The sequence below is a fragment of the Barbus barbus genome (assembly GCF_936440315.1).
Source record: "Barbus barbus genome assembly, chromosome: 10".
Lineage (NCBI taxonomy): Eukaryota > Metazoa > Chordata > Actinopteri > Cypriniformes > Cyprinidae > Barbus > Barbus barbus.
In genome coordinates, this window is record NC_136738.1 from 31,401,426 (window position 1) to 31,423,735 (window position 22,310).

Here is a 22,310-nt window from a genome sequence, read left to right on the forward strand (position 1 = left end):
TTATACTGCTATAACAATAAAATAAAATAAAATAAAATATGAAAAAATAAAATATTAGTAAATCAATACAATTAAATAAAATTATAAAATATGAATGAATCAATTATTAAAACAATACAGTAAAATAAAATATTAAATAAAATATTAGCAAAACAAAGCAAAATACAATATTAAATAAATACAATAAAAATACAATATTAGGTGTCTTCAAACACTAAGTATTTATGTCCAAAAAATGGTTAGGTAAAATGCACCTGTTGTGTTTATATTAAATTGCATTAAAGTGCAATGTATATATGGTTAATTTAAATTTAAGTACATAGTTAAAAACACTTGATATAAGTGAGTCCCAATTAAATATTTACAATTTCTTTCTTCTAAATTTTGTAAACATTAAGCAACACTGAGATTTGATATGATTGTGATTGTTAGGGGAGGATTTGCTCTTGACATTATGAACTGTGTTTTCTCTTCACATTAACCGGCCTGTTTGACGGAGGTTCGGGTGGTGAACGCATGAACACGAAGGGGGAATATTTGATGGGTGTCGGGACACTAAAGAGACAAACTAATGAACAGCTGCTCACGCCCGGATCATTAACCGTCAGACCTTTGCCGAGTGTGTGTGTGTGTGTGTGTGATCATGAAAGAGGGGGATGCTGCATGTCAAATGAGTCCCACCTCCTCACACACACCCGCGGGCATCCTGTCTCGTCCTGTTTCATACGCCCCACATGGGGACAAAGACCCGTCTCATTTACACCCCAGCCTGCCCAATTAAAGTGTGACAGCTCAGAAAAAGACACACTTCACACACGACTGAGGCCAGACTCACATATTATCAGAGGAATTGTAAATGAAGATTATAAACATTTTGTTAAATAAAAAAACAAAACAAAGGATCAGCTGGTGTGATACAGACTCTCACTCACATCTGCTCTGAAATGTGACTAATGAAGCAATGTCTCGTCTTTCACGCCCAAATCGAAAGAAAGAAATCAGAAATTATATTTAGGTTAAAGAAAATAGACCCTTGTTTTAGGACAATTAGGATTTTTGCAATGTGACATTTTTAAGCACATTATTTTGATGTTTTAAGCAATTTTTTTTGATGACATTGATCCCAAAAATTAACTATTGAATAAAATAATACAAGTAAAATTAAATATTAAGTACAATAAAAAATAAATAAAAAAAACACAATGAAGTAAAATAAAATATTAAAATATCCAAATACTACTAAAGCAAAGTAAAAAAAAACAAATAAATAAAATATTAATAAAACATTACATATATTTCTTTGTTCGGATTTTGTCAATACAACATTAAGCAAAATTAAGATTTTATATAATTCTTGTTTCACCCTAAAATCCAAAGAAATCTAAAAATATAAAGAAAACAGACTCATTTTAAGACAATTATGATTTTTGCAATATGACATTTTTAACATTATTTTGAGTTTAAGCTAAATTGTGTAAACTGTTAAGCAAAAATATATGAGTAAATAATGCATTGAGGTCAAGAAGGCCTAATTAACTTTTAAATTAAATATTTCTATTGCATGAAACTTGGGAAAAAAGATATTTAATTATTAAAAAAGTAATACAGAGGAAATCCTTTCCCTGTACATTTATATGAAACATTCACACATTAATTTTTTGCAAGAATTCTGTTCATTACGTTTCATGTGAACTATGTAAAAATATTCTTCAGTTTCCTCCCAATATTCTGACACAAAAAACTAATTTATATTTCTGTCATTTACAGCTCTGCTAACGGCGGGTCCTGTTCATAAATTAATCATAAACCTTATATTAATGACTTCATAAACGCATGCATAACTACTTCTGAGGATTCACTAATGATGCTGGTAGAAGAGGCTTAATTGTGATTTTCTAATAAAGTGAGATGAAGTCAGTTAATCGTAATTTAACAGTCCTTGCTTCATTAGTTTCCCTCTGATGAAAAAAATAACACAACATAACATGGCGCAGTGGATAAGACGCATGGCTTTGGTGTGAGAGACCCGGGTTCGAATCCACTGTGAGACACCAATGTGTCCCTGAGCAAGACACTTAACCCCTAGTTGCTCCAGAGGCGTGCGACCTCTGACATATATAGCAATTGTAAGTCGCTTTGGATAAAAGCGTCAGCTAAATGAATAAATGTAAATGTAAAATGTAAATAACAGCAGCCACACAAAAACAACTGAAAATACCAACAGCAGCCAAACAAAACGCACACTGATTGGATTTTTAGACAATGATCAGCATTTGATTTTTGATTGACCTTGAGCCGAAAACTCATCACCAAACACCAATGACTTGAGTAGACACTATATAAAGACAAAAGTGTTAGGACACCCCCTTCTTTAGAACAGAAAAAGGCACTAACAAAACTCAACAAAACTGTGGCAACAAAGACGGAAACATAATTCATGCATTTAAAAATTGTATTTCCATCTCTGTTGCAACAGTTTTGGACGTGTCTAAAATGACAGTACCCTTATGTACAAGTCATTGGTGTTTGGTGATGAGTTTTTGGCTCAAGGTCTGCATTTAAAGTCACACCAGAGGAGTTCAGCTGGGATCAGGACTTGGCTTTCTGCAGACCAGTCAAGTTCTTCCACATTGACTCAATCAATCATATCTTTTTGAGCCGTGTCTTATACACAGAGACACTGTCATGTTAGAATAGAAAAGGGTTCTGGCCAAACTGTTGCTATAAAATTAGAAGCACACAATTCCCTACAATATCTTTATATGCTTAAATATTAAGATTTGTACTCATAGAAATTACTAAAGTAGTCAAACATGTTCATTAGAAGGGGGTGCCAATACTTTTGGCAATATAGTGTATATAAAAAAAACTAATATTACTAAACTAAATTCTACTAAAGTAAAATAAAAATGTATATAAAATAAAATAATTATTAAACAAAGTAAAATGAAATAATTTTTTGACATTTGTATTTAATGACAGATGGCTAATTCAAGTCATCAGTTTCACCATAGTAAAACGTTTCAACAATGGTATTTTAGCATAAACTATGGTGGTATGTGTTTGTAAAGGTTACTTTATGAAGGTCACTAACTGTGTATTTAAAACAATGCTATGGATTAATAATTATATAACAATAAAACGCAACAGTATATGTGAACAGAGTATTAATGTCAAAGCGGGTCAGGTGTGTTGTTGAACATTGACTAAACCGACTACATTGACATACAGGAGTGTCAGGCATGTTTGCTTAGCAAGCTAGTCCTGTTCGACACATCCGAGCGCATTCCAAAGTTCATGCCATCCGATCGCATATTCAGCACAATCAATAACACAGACCGAACAACTGAAGATATTCACCATCACATGGCAAGAGTGAAAACACAAACGGGCTTTTAGCGCTTTTATTTCGTCCAAACTAAGCTGCAATTAAAACCCCAGATGATTCGCTGCCACTAAACCAAGGCTAGTTAAGGTCTAGAAATAAAAAGAAACCCAAACGGTCTCTGATTTAAAGTTGAGTAGATAAATTAGTCATAATTCACATGCATACTACCTCCGAGGATCTTTGTTGAGGACAAACATACAGTCTGAAATCCATCTGAAGCCTCAGTGGCCTGTAAAGGATCCAGCACTGCTTCGGCTCCGTTACAATCTCTCATTAATTATTGAGATGCGTCGGAACACACACACTGACAGCTCTTGTGTCCTTAACATGAATAAGAGAACCACAGACTCTGAAGACGGGAATGAATTCAGCTGTTCCAGTAAACCAGTGGCTCACATACACACCAATCACTGCGCACACATATTACACAGACATATGAAGCGGCACAACCGTTTTCAACATTGATAATAATCAGAAATGTTTCTTGAGCAGCAAATCAGCATATTTAGAATTATTTCTGAAGGATCATGTGACACTGAAGACTGGAGTAATGATGCTTAAAATAAAATAAATTATTATATCAATTAAAAATAATTATAATAAAAATAATATAGTTAATATAAATAATAAATTAGAATTTAAATTAGAATTATAATTAATTTATATTATTATATTATAATACATTGTTATAAATATATTAGTGCTGTCAATTGATTAAATTTTTTTTACTAATTGATCACATTTTTTTCTGAAATTCCACCTAACATTAAAATGTTTATATTGATTTTTGTTTTGCAATAATTTCATATTCAATCCTTAAATTAATGTAGAAACAACATACAGACAGTCTATTTTTAATATTTGTATAATGGAATCTTTATTATGACTGAAGGCCAGCATCACTGACAACAATGTCTCTATGAAATAGTTTTTTCCCCTAATTTTAATGTAAATGTAATATTTACCCATTGACTAGCCATTCAACATTACAGTATAATTGAGAGCTATCAAGAGTTACCAAACACCATTTTATATTAAATATACTGTAGATGAATCCTTAAAGCTACAAAAGTTATTGATTTCCACTTTTGTTCTTTGATGAACAGACATCAGCTGGGATATTAGGCTTTTTGGCTGTTTAAGAGCCATCGCTGATGAACGTAATACGGATCTGACTGTTTTCTCACATCTCTTTAGCCATTTTGACCCACTTCAGGTCTTAAAGTCTCTACTAAGCCTCTTTCACACAGAGATCCTGGAAAATACACGGATAATGTGTTCCGGGAATCATTCCGGGATCGTTTGATTTTGGTTCATTCACACTACCAGTGATTTTCCGGAATCTGTGCGTGCGTTCACACACAACCCGTAAAGATCCTGTAAAGACATGTGACATTTCATGTGACGTGAATGTGCCGCGCACCATTTCACTAAACTGGCGAACGATTTCAGCTTCAGCGCGGATAGTGAGGAGCTCCCTGATCGCTGCTTCATTCCAGTTTACACATTTTTCGTCATGTGAACTTTGGTAAAAGAAATCCGGTAAAAGAGTCGCATGATAACGCACGTCATCAGCCTTTACGGCAATGGTTCTGGCTTTTGTTCACAAATACCCCTTTTCCACCAAGGCAGTTCCAGTGCTGGTTCGGAGCCAGAGCCTAGTTTCAAACCAGTTCTTTGTTTTTCGACACCCAAAGCACCAGCTCCGAACCAGTAAAAGTGGTTCGTAAGTAGCACCAAAACATTGCTGGGCTAGAAGGATGAACCGCTTGCGTCAGGAGTTGGGGGCGGGGTTACCGTGACCAACAAGACAAACAGAAACTTGGACCGCCATATTTGAAATAGCAGCTAAACACTAACATGTTTGATTCGCCTTGTTTGGATGCCGATGTAGGTTCGCAAAGCCATGAACATCAATAGCAATGCAACGTCCGCCATTGCTGATAGTTTGTTTAGGCTTGTCCGGGATGGATCGGCGCTGCGCGAGCCCTTGTCTCGCAATCCCAATGCTCCAAATAGTAGTTTACATCTAAAATGATCTTTATTGGTACGTTTTGTACGGAGTAATTTTTTCTCTTCTTGTGCTACCATAGACTGATAGCCTATATGAATTAAGGGATGGGCAGTTTTGGCAATTTCTCATTTCGATCGTTGATAAGTTTCAAAAATGAGTACTCGGGGGGCGGGGGAGAACTGTTTGGAGAATTGCTGGAAAAAACATCTGATGTGTAACATTATATTAGATCCGTGCAGTAAAGTAGGTCTTGATTTTGTTTTTTTTACTTGAATGCTTTTGTTTAGATATAAAATGAAAAAAGTAATGCACTGTAAGAAAGTAATTTGTTACTTTAGCCACAAATAATAAACGTGGCACAAATAATAAACGCAAAAGGACACATGAAGTTATGGTTTACAGCCCTAATCCTGTACGAGAGGTTAATGCCTTGTTCAAAGTCAATAGCGGAATTGCCAACACACACACACATGGTGTATTACAGATCAGATGATAGTGGGTTCAGGGTGTGCATCACGTCCTCCTCAGACATGCATGCGCTCGCCAATGGCCTCGACATCTCCGGCCTCATGCAGGTGAGTTATGTAACAGCAACTCTGTTATAGACGGAGTCACGCAAACCTTCATCAGCACGTTCACCAGTGTATTGATGACCACAGCGCTGAATGCACAACTATTACTTCAACATATACTGAATATACTACAAAAGACTTAAAAATATCTCCTTAATAATGTATTTGCTCTGACAGAAGGATCATTTAAACCAAACTCAACTGATTCAAAATAGTTAAAGCAAGAAAATACAGTAAAAAACTAAAATAATCAAAGTATGTTTTTCACACTAATAAAATGTACAACGGAATTATAGTAATTCTTTTTTTAATGCATATCACCAATATAACAATCCATATTCATAGTAGGGCTGGGCGATTTTGCCTAAAAAAAAAATCTTCGATTTTTAAAGAAAAATTCGAGTTTCGATTCGATTTTCGATTTTTTTTTCCCAATGCACTTAAAAATGACTGCAGGCATCAGATATAGTGTCAAAAGTGCAACTTTATTGCTATGATTGTCCTCAAGAGTTAAAATGCGTAGAATCCCAAAACAAAAAGTAAATGAGGCTCTGTCATTCAACAATTTCAAGCTTTAACCCAGGTTTAAGCAAAAGTGCAACAACTTCACAGTAGCTTCAATTCTCTGTTCAAGAAATCAGATAATTACAAATTTTGTAACATATAACATTACAATTAAAAAAATAAACTCTTCTCAGTATAGTGTGAATATAAAAAATAAAATATGCCTGTGGCAGACATATAGCCTGCTCAAAGAGTGAACAAATGTAAACTTTTATCTATAACAACAAAACACGTGCTTGTTAGATCTCTGAAAGATGCTGCGCAGAGTCCAACTAGTGTTGATGTAGTGAACCGTCAGACTCAGATATGGCTGCATTGTCCGTTGTGGCTGAGTAAAACTGCATCTCCTCCAGCTCACTGCGGATCTTTTCCCGAGTTGTATTGTACAGGTGAGGCAGCGCTACATCGGCGAAATACTTGCAACTGGGGACAACGTACCTCGCATCTAATACTTTCAGCATGTGATTAAAGCCTCGCTTTTCGACAGAATAAATTGGCAGCATGTCTGTGGCAATATAAAACGTGATCGCCTCTGTAATCGCTTTCCATCGCGCTCCGTTCTTATCATAAGGCACACAGTTTGTAAAGCTCTCAGGAAGTGTAGTTTGCTTTTTAGCAGGTGTGCTAGAGGAGCCGTTCTCTACTACACGCTGCCATGTTGTTTTGACTGTGTTACGCGGGGCGGGAGCTGGCTCATATCGCGCTACGGTAACACACAAGGACGAAACGCGGAAAAGTCCGAAAAAACTATTGTGGCAAAAAACTTGAGTTTGCAAAATAAAAATCGTTTTAAACTACAAAATCGATAAATCGATTAAATCGATTTTTTGCCCAGCCCTAATTCATAGACCACATAACCATCAAGATGTCGCTTAATTTTATATCACCAGTTATTCAATATATCAGCCAGTCACACTGAATCTATTCAATTCAATTCAGTTTATTTGTATAGCACTTTTCACAATACAAATCTACTGAATCACAATACTCCAAAACAGATGCTGGTGAGGAACAATCTGAAATGAAGCACACGCAGAAAAATTTATGTAGCACCGTGGTCCTGCGAGACGCGACATTTCGTTCCACTGTATGTCCCCACATGTAGCGGAATGACAATAAAGCTCAACTTGAACTTGAACTTGAAAACCTTCAGAAAACTTGATTTTTATCAGAACCGACTTTGCTGATTTCATTGACTTCAAACAGGTCAGTAATTTTTTGTCTGATTCCAACAAATCATACATCATTTTGAAGGTCTTTGAAGATAAAAAAAAATAACTCATTTTGCCAGCCCAGCACACACACACACAAAAAAAATGCAGAAAAACACAGGCCTGGACATCATCCAATCACCTCAGTACAAGCAAAAAGATTTCAACAGCAGGGAAAACAAGGGGAAGACCAGAGAGAACAGAGAGGATGATGGGATGAATACTAAAGAGAGATCAGTACAAAAAAAAAATTTTGTTGATCTATTTGAGAAAGGACCTTATATTAGGTTTCTGTTAGCAACTCATATCCATTTTATAATATTTAACCAAGATTTTTAAAATATTTTATTTTTATATAATTTTTTTTATATTGGCACAGACAAGATTCAAAATTATTTAACTGTGGAAAAAAACATTATAGAATTTTTGCTGTGACATCAATTTTAAAATCTATTTAGCTGTTAATATATATTATTTGCTATATCATTTTTTATATTTATTTATTTTTTTAGAATTTTTAATTGACGTTCAGTCAGTATCAACATTTTATTGCCTATCTTACACCAATGTACTTATCAATGATTGCCATTACTGTATATCGGCCCGGAAAGAGAGAAGTGGAGAGCAGTGATGGGAGAAACAAGAGGAAAAGAGGAGTAAGTGTGTGCGCAGTGACTTTTATTCCTCCACTCATGTGTGTTAATGTGCTCCCCATGAGACGCTGCAGGCACTCATAATTATAGTAGCACACAAATCTGGGAGGACACACACTCACACTCACACTCTAAAGCAGAATCAGTCTTCCCCTTGAGGAGAAGTGCTCAGTCAGAACGGCTGTTTGCTTAGTGCACTTCTCTCTGCTTTAAACACACACACACACACACAATCACAACAAGAAGAAATACATTCAAGTACAAGGCTGGATTGTGGGTTTTGCAGACTCACTGGACTCCACTCACACAAACCCAACCCTAGATTTAAAGATGGGTGACATTTTTTCTCTCTCTTCTCTTAAAGAAAGTTCATCTCTATATACAAATTTCTAAAAAAAAAAAAAAAAAGTTACTCTCACTCTCTCTATATATATATATATATATAAAACTAATACTATATAAGTATATCATTAATAACAATAATAATAATGTTTTAATATTAACATTAATAAAATATTAAGATATTAATATTAATAATATTAATATTTGTATTTATTTATTTTAACAATATTACAAATGTATATTAATATTTTAATATATTAATAAGGTCTTTTTATTTGAAAAAATATAAATTATTAAATGGAATAGGAAAAATGTTAAATATTAGTATTATTTTTTACACATTAATAAAATGTTGATGTATAATATTAATATTTTAAATATAAAAATAATATAACTGCAATATAATAATATAACCTATTATCAACCATAATTGAATCATTCATGGATCTTCAAATCAAGCAGTGGCTGAAGGGCAGGCAGTGAAGTGTGCGCGGTTCGATGTCAGTGTTTGAGTTTCTGAGGGACTCTTAACTGAGAGACCGCTTCATTACTGAAATGTCACTCCACAGGAGAAAACACACGCTGAGCTGAGCGGAGGAGGAGTGGAAGTGGAGGAGGAGGAGGAGGAGGAGGCGGCACATGAGGTGAGATGACGAGAAAGAGAGTGGGAAGATGGAGCGATTGATAGGCTGGCCTTCTGGGAGCCCGACATGAACTAAAACTGATTTAGTTTGATGACTGAACGAGGCACAAAGACCCTTTAATACCTCATACACTGTTTCTTTCTTATGCTGATATAGGCTATTTCCTATTAAAAACATATCCAAAGGTTCATCCAATAACATTTAGTTTGCATTACAAACAGCAAACAACATTCTAAACTGGGGCTTTTGAGTTGATTAAAGTCTAAAAATTAATTAAATCTTAAAAATATAAAATTGAAATAAGCAAATAATTGTAAATAAAAACAATAATAATAAAAAATAACTTACTAAAATTATATATTTAATTTAAAAAAATATATAAATACATTATATTTTATTTACATAAATATATTTACAGAGTATAATATATAAATGCGTTATAAAATTATTAAAAAATATAATCAAATTCCTTCCTCAACACCTGCATTGTCATTTTTGCATGCATCCAAATGCAAAGAAAAAAAAAAAGATTTTTCAAAGTTACTACAATACTACAAAACAAAAGTTATTCAAGTACGTTTTGCAAGAAAGCACTATTTCAGTCTTCATTTTTTGTAATTATTTGCTTGAAATTTGATTAAATCCAACACCACTTTGTTTTTTCTTGTTGTTGTTTCAGAACTGGAAAATGAAACAAGCAGATGATCAAATGGATAAACTAAGCAAGTGCTGAAAGAGAAAGAGATGAAATAAAGCTGGTCTCAGTCAGGGATTCACCTGTTTAGTATCTTCTGCTTAAATGCAAATGATCAAATCAAAAATACAAACCCCAACATTTCAACGTATAAAAAGACATTCTCTGGATATCACTAACAGCATATGCTATTAAAACCTTATCAGTCAAGCACTAATAAAAGAGAACGGCAGAAGCTATTATTTCAACAGGACAAAACACACACATCAAGGTCTCTGTCTTATAACGCACTCCTGCATGGCTGTAAGCTTATGAAAATGAAGAAGCAGAAGGAGAGCTTTCTGTCCAGGATTACAGAGACGCGTCCCACGTCAATTACATAAATACTGTGTCCCGTTCTGGTCCCGCACCTCCCTCTGTGACGTCACTTGTGGGAAACCACACATCATGAACGGCTTCAATCAGAAGATGCTTTTTACATGGTAATGTTTACGTATTTATGTTTTAATAAACACATATGTAGGTAAATATAGCTGTTTATGGCTACATACTGTTTTACTGGTGCCTAAAAATGTGAAAACATGCCTTGATTATCTGAACTAGATTTTGCTTGTATATGTAATTCTTATTTCAAACATTAAACATTTTGAATCTACTCTGGAATGAATGAATCAATTAATAAATGTTTTTATATTATGTGTGTGTATACTACACACACACACACACACACACACACATATATAAATAGGCATTAATACTGTTGATATCTTTAGTTTTATAACTGCTTTGCTGAATATTAATATTAATCATTAATGATTAAACTACAATGATTACAAGGGCTGATTGCAAGGAATTGAAAAAGTTAAAAAGTATATTTTTATAAGTGTGTATTATGCATAAATACATTTACATATTGAAATATTATATTTTGTATGCGTGTACATATATATTTTGAGAATAAACTGTAAACTGTGTGTATATATATGTATGTAATATATATATATATATATATAGTTATTATTACAGTTACAGTGATTACTATGGGTGATTACAATGCCTGAAAATAAAATATTAATAAACACAATTTTTACTTATTTTTATGTGTCTGTGTGTATGTGCATAGAAAAAATGCTAAATATGTTGTTTTGTTCATGTATATTGCGCAACTCTAGTGTAGCGTGCAGGAGACCCTCAGTGTCCTATTTGCATATGATTCAGTGGTGAGATTATATAAGAAATCAGATGCTGATTCATATGAGCACACGAGAGCATCTCGCTCTCAGCCTGCTTCCAATAAGGTCTTTTTGCATTCACATTTTACTATGAAGCTGACAGATAATCTTCTCGATTATTACAAGGAAATACATCTGATATTCTATAGAGCCTGTAATGAATTGCCATTTAGCTGCTGGAACATGCAGCTTGCTCAGCCATTACAAGAAGAGCTCAGCCAAATAGCTCTCAAATCTAATTCTTCAGGACATCTGAACTCCATCGTACGCCTTCAGAATACAGCGCACAGGTCATACGGACTACTTCATGGTCTTTTTGGGTGAGGTTTCCCTTTAAATGCAGACTATATGTAAATTTGTCCTTGCAAAAATCCCTCACGTTTGCTCACGAGTGCCAACGATCCACTTTCCTTCCATTACACATAAAAAACAAAGATAACAGGTTGAGCTTGAGCCGAGAGACGTCTCGAGTGCGAGAGGCTGCATTTGCTTAATTAGAGGTGCAGAGGAGAACACCCACATTTGCTAAATTGGAGAGAGTGACCTGTAACTGCACCCGTCTCAGTCTCAGATTGATGGCAGCGTCTCATTACTGACACACGTGGACATTCACTGATATACTGGAAACAAATGCAATCGCACGAGCCCCGTTCTACACACTTAACACTCGCATTGCTTTACCAAACATACTTTTAGTGTAATAGTGTAATAATTCTGACATAATTTTTAGTTTAATTTTAAAATTTAATTTAATTTTTAATTGATATTCAGATGAACACTTACTGGACTGAAGCAGCTCTGCCTTACTTGATTCTCTATCAGTAATTTTTTCAATTAGTGCGTCTCAAATCTGATCATCAGGATCTTTTGAGGAGCGTGTGTTTCCAGAAGCTTTACTTTCACTGTTCCTCAGCAGAGAAATGATCTTCACAAGCCTCCAAAACATCTCACATCTTCTGAGGAGCGTTTATTAATTCAACTCTTAATCATCATTGGATTGCATTGCATCATTTAAATCCCATCTTGCTAAGGCATCTTATTGGAAATATAGAGTGACCACTAATAATATTTTTATAATTTTCAAGTGTCTGCTATACTGTTATTAAGATCTCATTAATTTACATTACAAGCATCAGAATTTCATCAGTTTTTATCCATATAAATATCAGCATCTGCACCAAATTGCATAGTTTTACTCAGTTTGGGCCTCTGAATAAAATTCAGGTGTTCATATTCTCACTATATGAGTCATAAAAGCCTGACGTATCAAATATGATACTCAACAAAAACACATGCATGTTTTATATTTTGTCTAAAGGTTCAATAAAATGTTTTAAGTTAAATAATATTAAACTAAAGCAAACTTCAAAGCTTTGAGCAACACACTAGCTTCTTTATTGATATAACAGACTGTGCAAAAAGCCAAAATAACTGCTGACTGTTGTACATTTGTTTCAGTTATGGAGGACTATGACCTGATCAGCATGTGTTATTATTATTAGTCTAACAACATGAGAGTGGGGCAAGTTGTCACAATAAGAACCTGTCATTAACCTATTATAAGGCAAAAAAGATTTTATACACTTTTGACATCACAGATACTAAAGTATAACCCTTGTGACAACTCTCTCAATGCATTTATGCAAAAAACAAGTTAAAAGCAAAACAAAAACAGATTCGGTCTATTTATCTGCATCCCAGTTTGGTGTTTAAGCAGACAGGAATGGAAAGATTTGTTCGTATCCTATAAGAACAGTGAGGCTGGTGTGTTTGTGATGTGCTCCGCTTTGTTGGGACAAGTCACATTCTTGGCAGAGAAACAAATACTCTGCATCTAACTAGGAGCCTCTGTGTTCAATGGCCTATTGAGACCCAGAGCTGCAGATTATACAGAAATACGCGATTGACAGCTCTGAATTTGACTAATAGCGCTTCAATCCGCGACATTAAATCAGTGTATAACGTCAAACACGGGTATAAAATGCAGAAATGTGCATTAAAGGCGTTTAAAGTCTTGTAACAGCGATTTAAAACACGAACTGGTGTTTGTAAAACAACTGTGGAGATATTTCTCCTCAGATCAGCAGCGAGCATCTCCTACGTCTCTCACAAACATAAAACATAAACAAACCCACGGCATGTGCCAGCGTTTATTCTACAATAATTCACGACGATGGGAAATCACAAAATGTGAGTAATTTAACAAATGAAGGAAAGGAGTGAAATCCTACCGTTTAACTCGGCGGCGCTCCTCTCGATCTAATCCCGACGGTTTAATGCGAGTCTCGTGAGCGCACACGTCACTTCCGCGTGCACCTGCACCAGCGTGCGGGATAAAAATAGATCACAGCGAGTTCCCATTCATTCAGAGTCGCGTCCTCGAGGATGCTGAATATCTATGAACGCGTATTTAATCAATTGACTGTCTACTTTAATTACTGTGCTTACTACAGTTACAATGCACACACTTCACTCGATCTGTACTGTGCGCGACGCGTTGGATTGTGTTTAAGGATGGGAAGTCTGATTCGTTTGAGCGAACCGACTCGTTTGAACAGTTCCTTCCCAAGGACCGATTCAGTGATTCTTTTACGTCATCACGTTATCCCAAAAGCCAAATGTAGACAGATATTAAGGTTTATCAGTTTTCCACTTCATTAGACCCATGAGAACGAAGATAATTAGAATGTAAATATATTGCATTTAAATAAACAAACAGTTTTAAGTTACTGCTATTATTTAATAATAAAATCCTGTTTATTAAAACCAACCCAGCAAACCATTTATTTGTGTGTTTATTATTTTATTTATTTAGTTTTTTGAGGGGAATCAAATAAAGTTATGGAAAACTAAATCTGGGAACTGTTTCATATGTTTGTTGAGAAAACATCAAAGCATTAACCAGCAAGATTTTTTTTATATTAACCAAAGTATTACTGTTCGTCCCAGCATCAAAATCCAAAAGAATCAGACACATGAACCAGTTTCAGTCTCATTCATGAAAGATTCGTTCAGACCTATTATTAAATAATAATAAAAAATAAAATAAAAAGAAATGTATGTAATCTTCACAGGTTGGACAACATATTTAATTGTTCATGAATGGCAAAAAAGTTCCTATATCACTTTTTTTGAAGATTACAGCAAACCATTAAACTAGAACTGTAAAAAAACATTGCAATGTAAATTCACACGATTCTTACACCTTTATGCACTTTATGTTATTCATTGATTAAATAGGCTAGTTTGCTTTCAGTACTTTTTTATTCCGCTCTCATGTCTTAATACTTTTTAACAATGCAGATTTTTATTTTAAACCTGACTCACACTAACTTAAAACTTATATTCAGGACACTTCATTGTTCACATTTCTGCATTCGCTTTGATATTAAAGGCATTGCATGATTGCTTGCAAAATGCAGGTTGATGTTCAATTTGAAATAATATCATCAAATGTATCTGCCTGTTGACATCCCATAATGCAATGCTGCCTAATCTGCCATCTGGCCATTAAACCCTGTCAGCACTGTACATGAATCAAAGGCATCTGCATTATTGCTACATGAGTTGAAATATGTACAGAATATGCATTTATGCACCTTTGGTTCATTTCTTTTCTATAACTTGCTCTTTTCACAAATGAATAAATAAGGCTCAAGTTTATTGTTTAAAGTTTAAATATTTAATGTGCATATAATAATTTATTTATTTGGTAAATAGCCTTGTAATATGCAGGATAATGTACAGCCAATTGGTCATTATTGCAAAATAAACGTCCTTCACTCTGCAACTAGCTACCTCTACATTTATTTCTTGCATAAAATACAGTATGTCTGTGCACGTATGCAAACTAAAAACTTGATTTTTGGTACCTGCATTTGTATTTTAACATGTTCAACAACCACATTCAAATTCATATTGACTCAAATACCGAAACTTCTGTGCAAAATAACTAATAAATACAATAATGCATTATAAGATATATTCAAAGCACCATATGTGTGAAGCTAACTGTATGGCTTATGGATTGTACAGAAATCTGCATGAAAGTGAGTGACATATCTGGCAACATTAACAGCATACAACAAAACTGCGATCCAAAAACTTGTTTGAACACACTTTTGTTTGCTGCTGTTTGTTATGAAACCCATGTCTGCTACAGGATAATAAATGTTAAACAGGTACTTATCTCACAATTCTGACTTTTATTATGACTTTTTTTTTTAATTGCGTGGAATGGCAAAATAAAGAAAAAAAAAAGTCAAAATTGTGAGCTATATGTAAAGTCACTTCAGATGTACAGTATGTGTAAATCACTTACAGTATGTGTGTGTTCTGTGTATATTTATTATGTATTTACTCAGAATTGTTATATCAAGAAAAAAAGTCAGAATTCCAAGATATAAACTGAGAATTGCGAGATAGAAAGTACAGTAAGAAAGATACAGGAGAGTAGATTAACGTTGGTGGACTTAAACTTGAAAGATGTGTGTATTGATGTCTTTCCGCAGTTGAACTAAAATAGCTTCTGATGTTCATTCATGTTTTTTTGTGCTTTAAGTAAATATGAATAGATGATCAGATTAAATCTCACAATTCTGAGTTTATATCTTGCAATTCTGTCATTAAGGCCAACTTGTGAGATAAAAAGTACCTTTTTTTAGTTTTTCATCCTGTGGCTCATCCACATTCATCCACAGTTTGTGGCACAGAAATGCCACACCTTTAAAGACACATAGGAGTGCAGAGTGTGTTTGTGTTTTTCTGAGGGTCAAAAGTGTGTGTTATGACACTGTGCTATCTGACACAGAGCCTCTTGTTGGTACGGACACACACACGCGGCGCTGCTCACTTCCTGCCACTGGAGCGGCTGATGACATGACAGCGAGCTCTCGACCTGCAGCAAAAACAAAGACAGCTTGAATTACTCTGTAAACCCAGTAAGAGCTGAAACACTGCCGCTTAATTCACTAAATAAAAGCCACTTATGGAGCGCTGAGAATATGACTGCACAGAGCCATAAAACTGAATGTGCTTATGATGTTTTATGTCTATCGAGACGGCATCCAATTGGGATCTTGTAGACAGGTTTCAGAATCAGCCCCTCAGAGAGTGTTATGAGCTCCCAACACAACTTAAGTGGAGCGCTACAATTTTTACATCAGGAAATCCCACATGTATATTTATACACATGTATATACTGTATGTTAAATAATAATAAAAAGAAAAATTGCACATACATGTGTGCAAAATGTACACTAATATTTCTTACCTTGCAGTTTACATTAGTTTTTTTCTATTTTTTATAAAATTACAAATATAAAACATTATATATATAGTAAATGATTAATTTTTTAAAAACTGTGAAATCCCACATCTTATACAAAGCATAGATATTTTATAAATATTATATATGCAGATGCACTGTAAGTGGAGCACTGCAACTTTGCCATCCCAGTTCATAGCATCTGTTACTTTCCCCTTATATATAAACATATAGAGCAGGGATGGGCAACTTCAGTCCTGGAGGGCCGGTGTCCTGCAGAGTTTAGCTCCAACCCTAATCAAACACACCTGAAGAAGCTAATCAATGTCTTCAAGATCACTAGAAAGTTACAGGCAGGCGTGTTTGATGAGGGTTGGAGCTAAACTCTGCAGGACACCGGCGCTCCAGGACTGAAGTTGCCCATCCCTGATATAGAGTATATACAGTGTGCTTTATCACACCAACTAATGGACATAAATATTTCTTACTAGCCATGCAATTGCATTTCGCATAATTTTTATGAAAGTGCATATTTTTAAAATATTTTTATATATGTGACCCTGGAGCACAAAACCAGTCATAAGTGTAAATTGTTCGAAATTGAGATTTCTACATCATCCGAAAGCTGAATAAATAAGCTTTCCATTGATGTATGATTTGTTAGGATAGGACAATATTTGGTCGAGATACAACTATGAAAATCTGGAACCTGAGGGAGCAAAAAAATCACGTTTAAAGTTGTCCAAATTAAGTTCTTAGCTATGCATTTTACTGATCAAAAATTGAGTTTTGATATATTTACAGTAGGAAATTGACTAAATATCTTCATGGAACATGATATTTACTTAATATCCTAATGATTTTTGGCATAAAAGAAAAATTTATAATTTTGAGCCATACAATGTATTTTTGGCTATTGCTACATATACCCCAGCGACTTAAGACTGCTTTTGTGCTCCAGGGTCACATATATTTTTATACAATTAAAAATGATACTGTAAGTGGCGCACTGTAATTTTTAAATTGGGAAATCTCACAATTAATATAAATAATCTGTTACGTAACCTTATTTTATACACGTGTATATACTTCATCACAAGACCTAATGGACAAATATGTCTTACAGGACATGCAATTAGATTTTGCATTATTTTTTATAAAATTATATATACATAAATATTACACATAAACAGATGCTTTGGATAGTTTTCCTTGCATATTTGTGTGAAACAGCACAGGTCAACATGAAAAGCGAGATGAGTCAGTCTCCGTTGAGAAGGAAACGCATGTTGTTAGCAGATGCATGAGTCAAAATAGCAGATGGTTTGTATGTGTTTGACTTGCATCAGGGTCTGATTTATACCATATCATGGATTTTACTTGCCAGTTTTTACTTGCATTTGGCACTTTAGCAGCATTTTTAGTCTATTTGTAAACCAAAAAAACACTTTGCATTCATTTTGGCCAATACTCCTACATTTAAATTGTACAGAAATCACTGCAATAGGTGCAGAAGTGATATTTTCTACTCACAATGCGGTTCAGATCTGCCATGAGCGGAGTGTGTTTGTCACAGTGAAGTGTGATGATGTTGGTCTCTATCCAGGCATTATCAGTGTTCCTGCTGTCATCTACATAACCCTTATACACCTGCATCACAGAGAAAACACACATCCTGTGTAGCCGCATGTGTTACTAACTGGATTTTTGCAATTTCGGCTACAGCAGTTGCACCAGGTGATTATGTTTGAACTAAAAATACAGAAAAATATAAGCAATAAAATGTAATCATACAGTGCATGCAAGGTATAATTCATTAAAAAAATCTAAATTTTGTAATTATTTATTACATGCTGTATTTTTTCCATGCAACAGGTAATATCTGCAAAATAAAAGTTAAACTTACTAGCTAAGTAGCCCATAGTTAATATATGAAAACTAATCTTAATGTCTTTTAATCAGTGAAGTCATTCTCACCTCTTCTCCAGCCTCTAGTTTAGACTCGGTCTTGTCATGTAACTTTTCACCCAGAATCCTCTCCAGTGCCTGGGCTAGAGGCTCATCAGGTTTAGCTGAGCACTGCAAGAAAAAATGTTTAGGAATAAAAATTTAAGATTGAGTCATGCTTAGCATATCTCTAAAGCCAGTTTGTGTTGTGTTTGAGTATAACTAGTTAATCTTCGTTCCAGAAAAACAGTAATTATAATGATTTCCATGACTAACAGTCAAAAGTTTGGAATAATTAAGATTATTGTCATGTTTTTGAAAGATTTGCTGCCATAGAAACATTTCTGATTATTGTCAATGTTGAAAACTTTTTTTTGCTTAATATTTTTGTGAGAACGGTGATACGCTGCCATTCAAAAGTTTGGGGTAAGTACGAAAAAAAGGAAGTATACTTGTATTCAGCAATGATGCAATAAAGAATTGATCAAAGAATCATTTAAAAAGTATGATTTCCACAAAAATATTAAGCAGCAAAAACTGTTTTCAACCAATAATAAATAATAATACCTGAGCAGCAAATTGGTATATGTCACATGATTACTGAATAATCATGTGACACTCAAGACTTGAGTAATGATGCTGAAAATTCAGAATTGATTACAGGAATCAATTATATTTTACAATATATTCACATTAAAAATTGCAGTAATATTTCGCAATATTACTTTTTTTTTACTGTATTTTAAATCAAATAAATGCAGCCTTGGTGAGAAGAAGAGACTTCTAAAACATAAAGTCTTCTGCCCTGTAGTGTATATATATATATATATGATATTTTCTGTGTTCTCACCCCAGGAAGAGCCCAGTGTTTCTCTGCTTCCTCCCAAACGGCGAGAAACTCCAGCACCTTGTGCTCAGCATCACGCCACCTTTAAAAATAGACAGAAAGCTCTCTGATTCCTCTCACACTTACAGCGGGATGAACTAAGGACACGGATGAATGCCATCTCTAATCTGCTATAATCTCATAAACGCTGTGGGACTGTGTTGTTTTTTGTGTGGTCGGTTGTAAACTTCAATCTGATATGAGATTAGAGTTTAATTCCGGTGGAGATCAGGACATGAAGGGGATTTTATTTCACCTGGTGAGGACTGGGTGGAGAATGTGATTCGGACCGAGGGATTTCAGAGCCCCTTTTCCCCGAATCCCAGTCCTTCCTCCTGGATTCCTGTCAAATCCATTCATGAGAATAGAATTTAGCACTCAAACTAATTAAATGCAAAATCCGGTAGGAGAATAAAGACACAGCATACCTGTGCTTGTCCAAGACTGAAGTGTCAGAGCTGTACAGAGAAAAAGGTGTTTTTATTTACAAAACAAATGCATTTTAAGATTTATAATAAGTCTTCAAATTTGCAATTCAGTGATTGCATGTTTCCATCATTTCTATTAAACTTGACAATGTGCATTCTCTGCATAAAATGTGGAAACTAGATTTTTAAGAACGCTGCATACAAAATGAATAAAGATGGGGTTTTTTCACTTTTATTTTTCAATTAGTCTTAATTTTTATGTTTCCCAGTTTCTTTTTAGTTTATGTTTTAGTATTTTGTTGTGTTTTGTCATTTTTATTAGTTTTTTATGTGTAGGTGTAGTTGCAGTTTTAGTTTAATGTCAAGTTAAACGAAATAAAAATAGAAGTGTTGCCTAGCAACTAGCTGGAATAACAGTTTTTATTTGAACTTTAGTTAATTTTAGTATTTTTTAAAAATAGAAATGTTGCCTTGGCATCTAGCTGAAAAACTAAATTTTCATTGTAATTTTAATTAAAGTTTTAGTAATTTTGTTGTGTTTTTTCTTAATTTTTATTTTAGTTTTAGGTATTTTAATCCATCCAGTTAAACTAAACAAAAACAGAAATGTTGCCTTGGAATCTAGCTGAATTTGTTTTCCTTTATATATAATTACATAATATATAATTTATTTATTCATTCAGTTTTTAAAAATTACATTTTATTTCCGTTAACATTTATTCTATTTCAAATAACTATAATAACCCTGTTTTAAACAAATTTGCCATTAATATAGACACTGCATTTATTGCATTCGACATGTTTTCATTCATATGTGTTCAACTTTCCAACATGAGTTGAATGCATTAGAACAGAGACTTCACTTTGAAGTATGGAGACAATATATTTAATTCAATATATTATATCCCTGATCAGTTTGTTTAATTGCGCCGCTCTATTTGTCAGAATGAAACTCACTCGCTGCTGTCCTGTTGATTGTAAACTGGAGGAAGATATGGAGTGAAGTTTACCTAAAAAAGCAAAACATGAGTCACATAAGATAAACAATCCAACATAATGTTGCTTCATTTGGTAAAATATGTTATATAATTAATATCAGGCACCTCCCAGGGCACCTTCTCCTCAGGCACGGGGAAGCGTTTGACGGTGCTGCTGGGATACTGAAGCTGACGTGCAAACGTGTGAGGAGCCGTTTCTTCATCTGTCTCCTGTCCACTGGATTCACCGTCATCCCTGTCAGAGCTTTTACCTGCTGGACAGACACAAGAGTTCATTCACAACAGCAGCAGACTGCTATTGTCTTGAATTTAGGCACAACAGGGTGCAAAGATAAGTGACGATAAATAATAGGTAATCTAAAATACTCTACAGTTCGGTTTTGAGGTCAGAGGTCAAGATTATTTTTTTAATAAAAGAAATTAAGATTTTAATTCAGAAATGATGCATTAAAATGTGACAACAAAGACATTTAAGAAATGAAAATGAATGTGCTTAAACATACATATCATGATCCAGAAGGATGCATAAGAGCTGATATAAAAACACTCAGCTCACTCGTTAATGGAGGCTGCATTTTGGATTTGCATCCCTGAGATTTCAGTGCATCTATAATCCATCGTAAAGCTTTGGTGGACTCCGAGACCTGCCAGAAGACAAGACATTCACCATCTGACACTCACATTTGCTTTGACACGCTGCCTGAAAACATGAAGAGACCAAACCGACTGTAAAACACAGATTCTGTGGTATTTGTGAGTGTTTGTGGCAGAACGACACCTGCTCTTCAAGCTTGGACAGTCGTTTGGAGATGGTGGCAGAAACCATCTCCTGCTCGCGCTCCAGAAGTTCTGACATCACACCAACCCTGAGAGGAAATAGACATTTTAGACACAATAGACAATGCCATTTGATTGCCTTATGATTGTGCATTAATGACATACTACTTGTATACACACACACACATATATATATATATATATTTGTGCTGTCAAACGATTAATCGCGATTAATTGCATACAAAATAAAGGATTTGTTTTTGCATAATGTACAGTATTTGTGTGTTCTGTGTATATTTATTATGTATATATATATATAAATACACACACATACAGTATATATTTTGAAAATATTTACATGTATTTACATGTTTATATTCATATAATTTATATTATAAATAAAGGTATTCAATATATTTTTTTTTAAGAATTTTCTGAAATACATGCATGTGTGTGTATTTATATATACATAATAAATATACACAGCACACATACATTTTGGATGTGATTTATCACGATTAATCGTTTGACAGCACTAATATATGTGTGTGTGTGTGTGTGTGTGTGCGTGTACATGTAGTGTATATATGTATAATTATATACAATTAATACGCATAAATGTACACAATAATAGCATTTATGTACTATATACCGTTGTAATATATTTATATTATTATAGAATTTATTAATATTT

The 22,310-nt window shown here is 34.1% G+C and overlaps 2 protein-coding genes across 2 annotated transcripts in view; both read right to left on the reverse strand.

The window, feature by feature from the left end:
- Window positions 1-13,605, reverse strand: part of LOC306876489 (mitogen-activated protein kinase kinase kinase 13-like) — a 51,489-nt gene extending 37,884 nt beyond the window's left edge. Inside the window, exon 1 of the mRNA XM_079427700.1 lies at window positions 13,546-13,605. The gene's annotated coding sequence lies outside the window, so the exon portion shown is untranslated. The remainder of the gene's footprint in view (window positions 1-13,545) is intronic.
- Window positions 13,606-16,085: 2,480 nt separating this feature from the next.
- Window positions 16,086-22,310, reverse strand: part of LOC306875663 (transient receptor potential cation channel subfamily M member 2-like) — a gene marked incomplete at both ends in the record, with an annotated part of 29,049 nt that continues 22,824 nt past the window's right edge. The window contains 10 exons of the mRNA XM_079426342.1: window positions 16,086-16,211; window positions 18,114-18,230; window positions 18,558-18,659; window positions 19,378-19,456; window positions 19,670-19,756; window positions 19,842-19,871; window positions 20,799-20,851; window positions 20,945-21,093; window positions 21,396-21,483; window positions 21,618-21,705. Coding sequence (XP_079282468.1) covers window positions 16,086-16,211; window positions 18,114-18,230; window positions 18,558-18,659; window positions 19,378-19,456; window positions 19,670-19,756; window positions 19,842-19,871; window positions 20,799-20,851; window positions 20,945-21,093; window positions 21,396-21,483; window positions 21,618-21,705 — 919 coding nt within the window. The remainder of the gene's footprint in view (window positions 16,212-18,113; window positions 18,231-18,557; window positions 18,660-19,377; window positions 19,457-19,669; window positions 19,757-19,841; window positions 19,872-20,798; window positions 20,852-20,944; window positions 21,094-21,395; window positions 21,484-21,617; window positions 21,706-22,310) is intronic.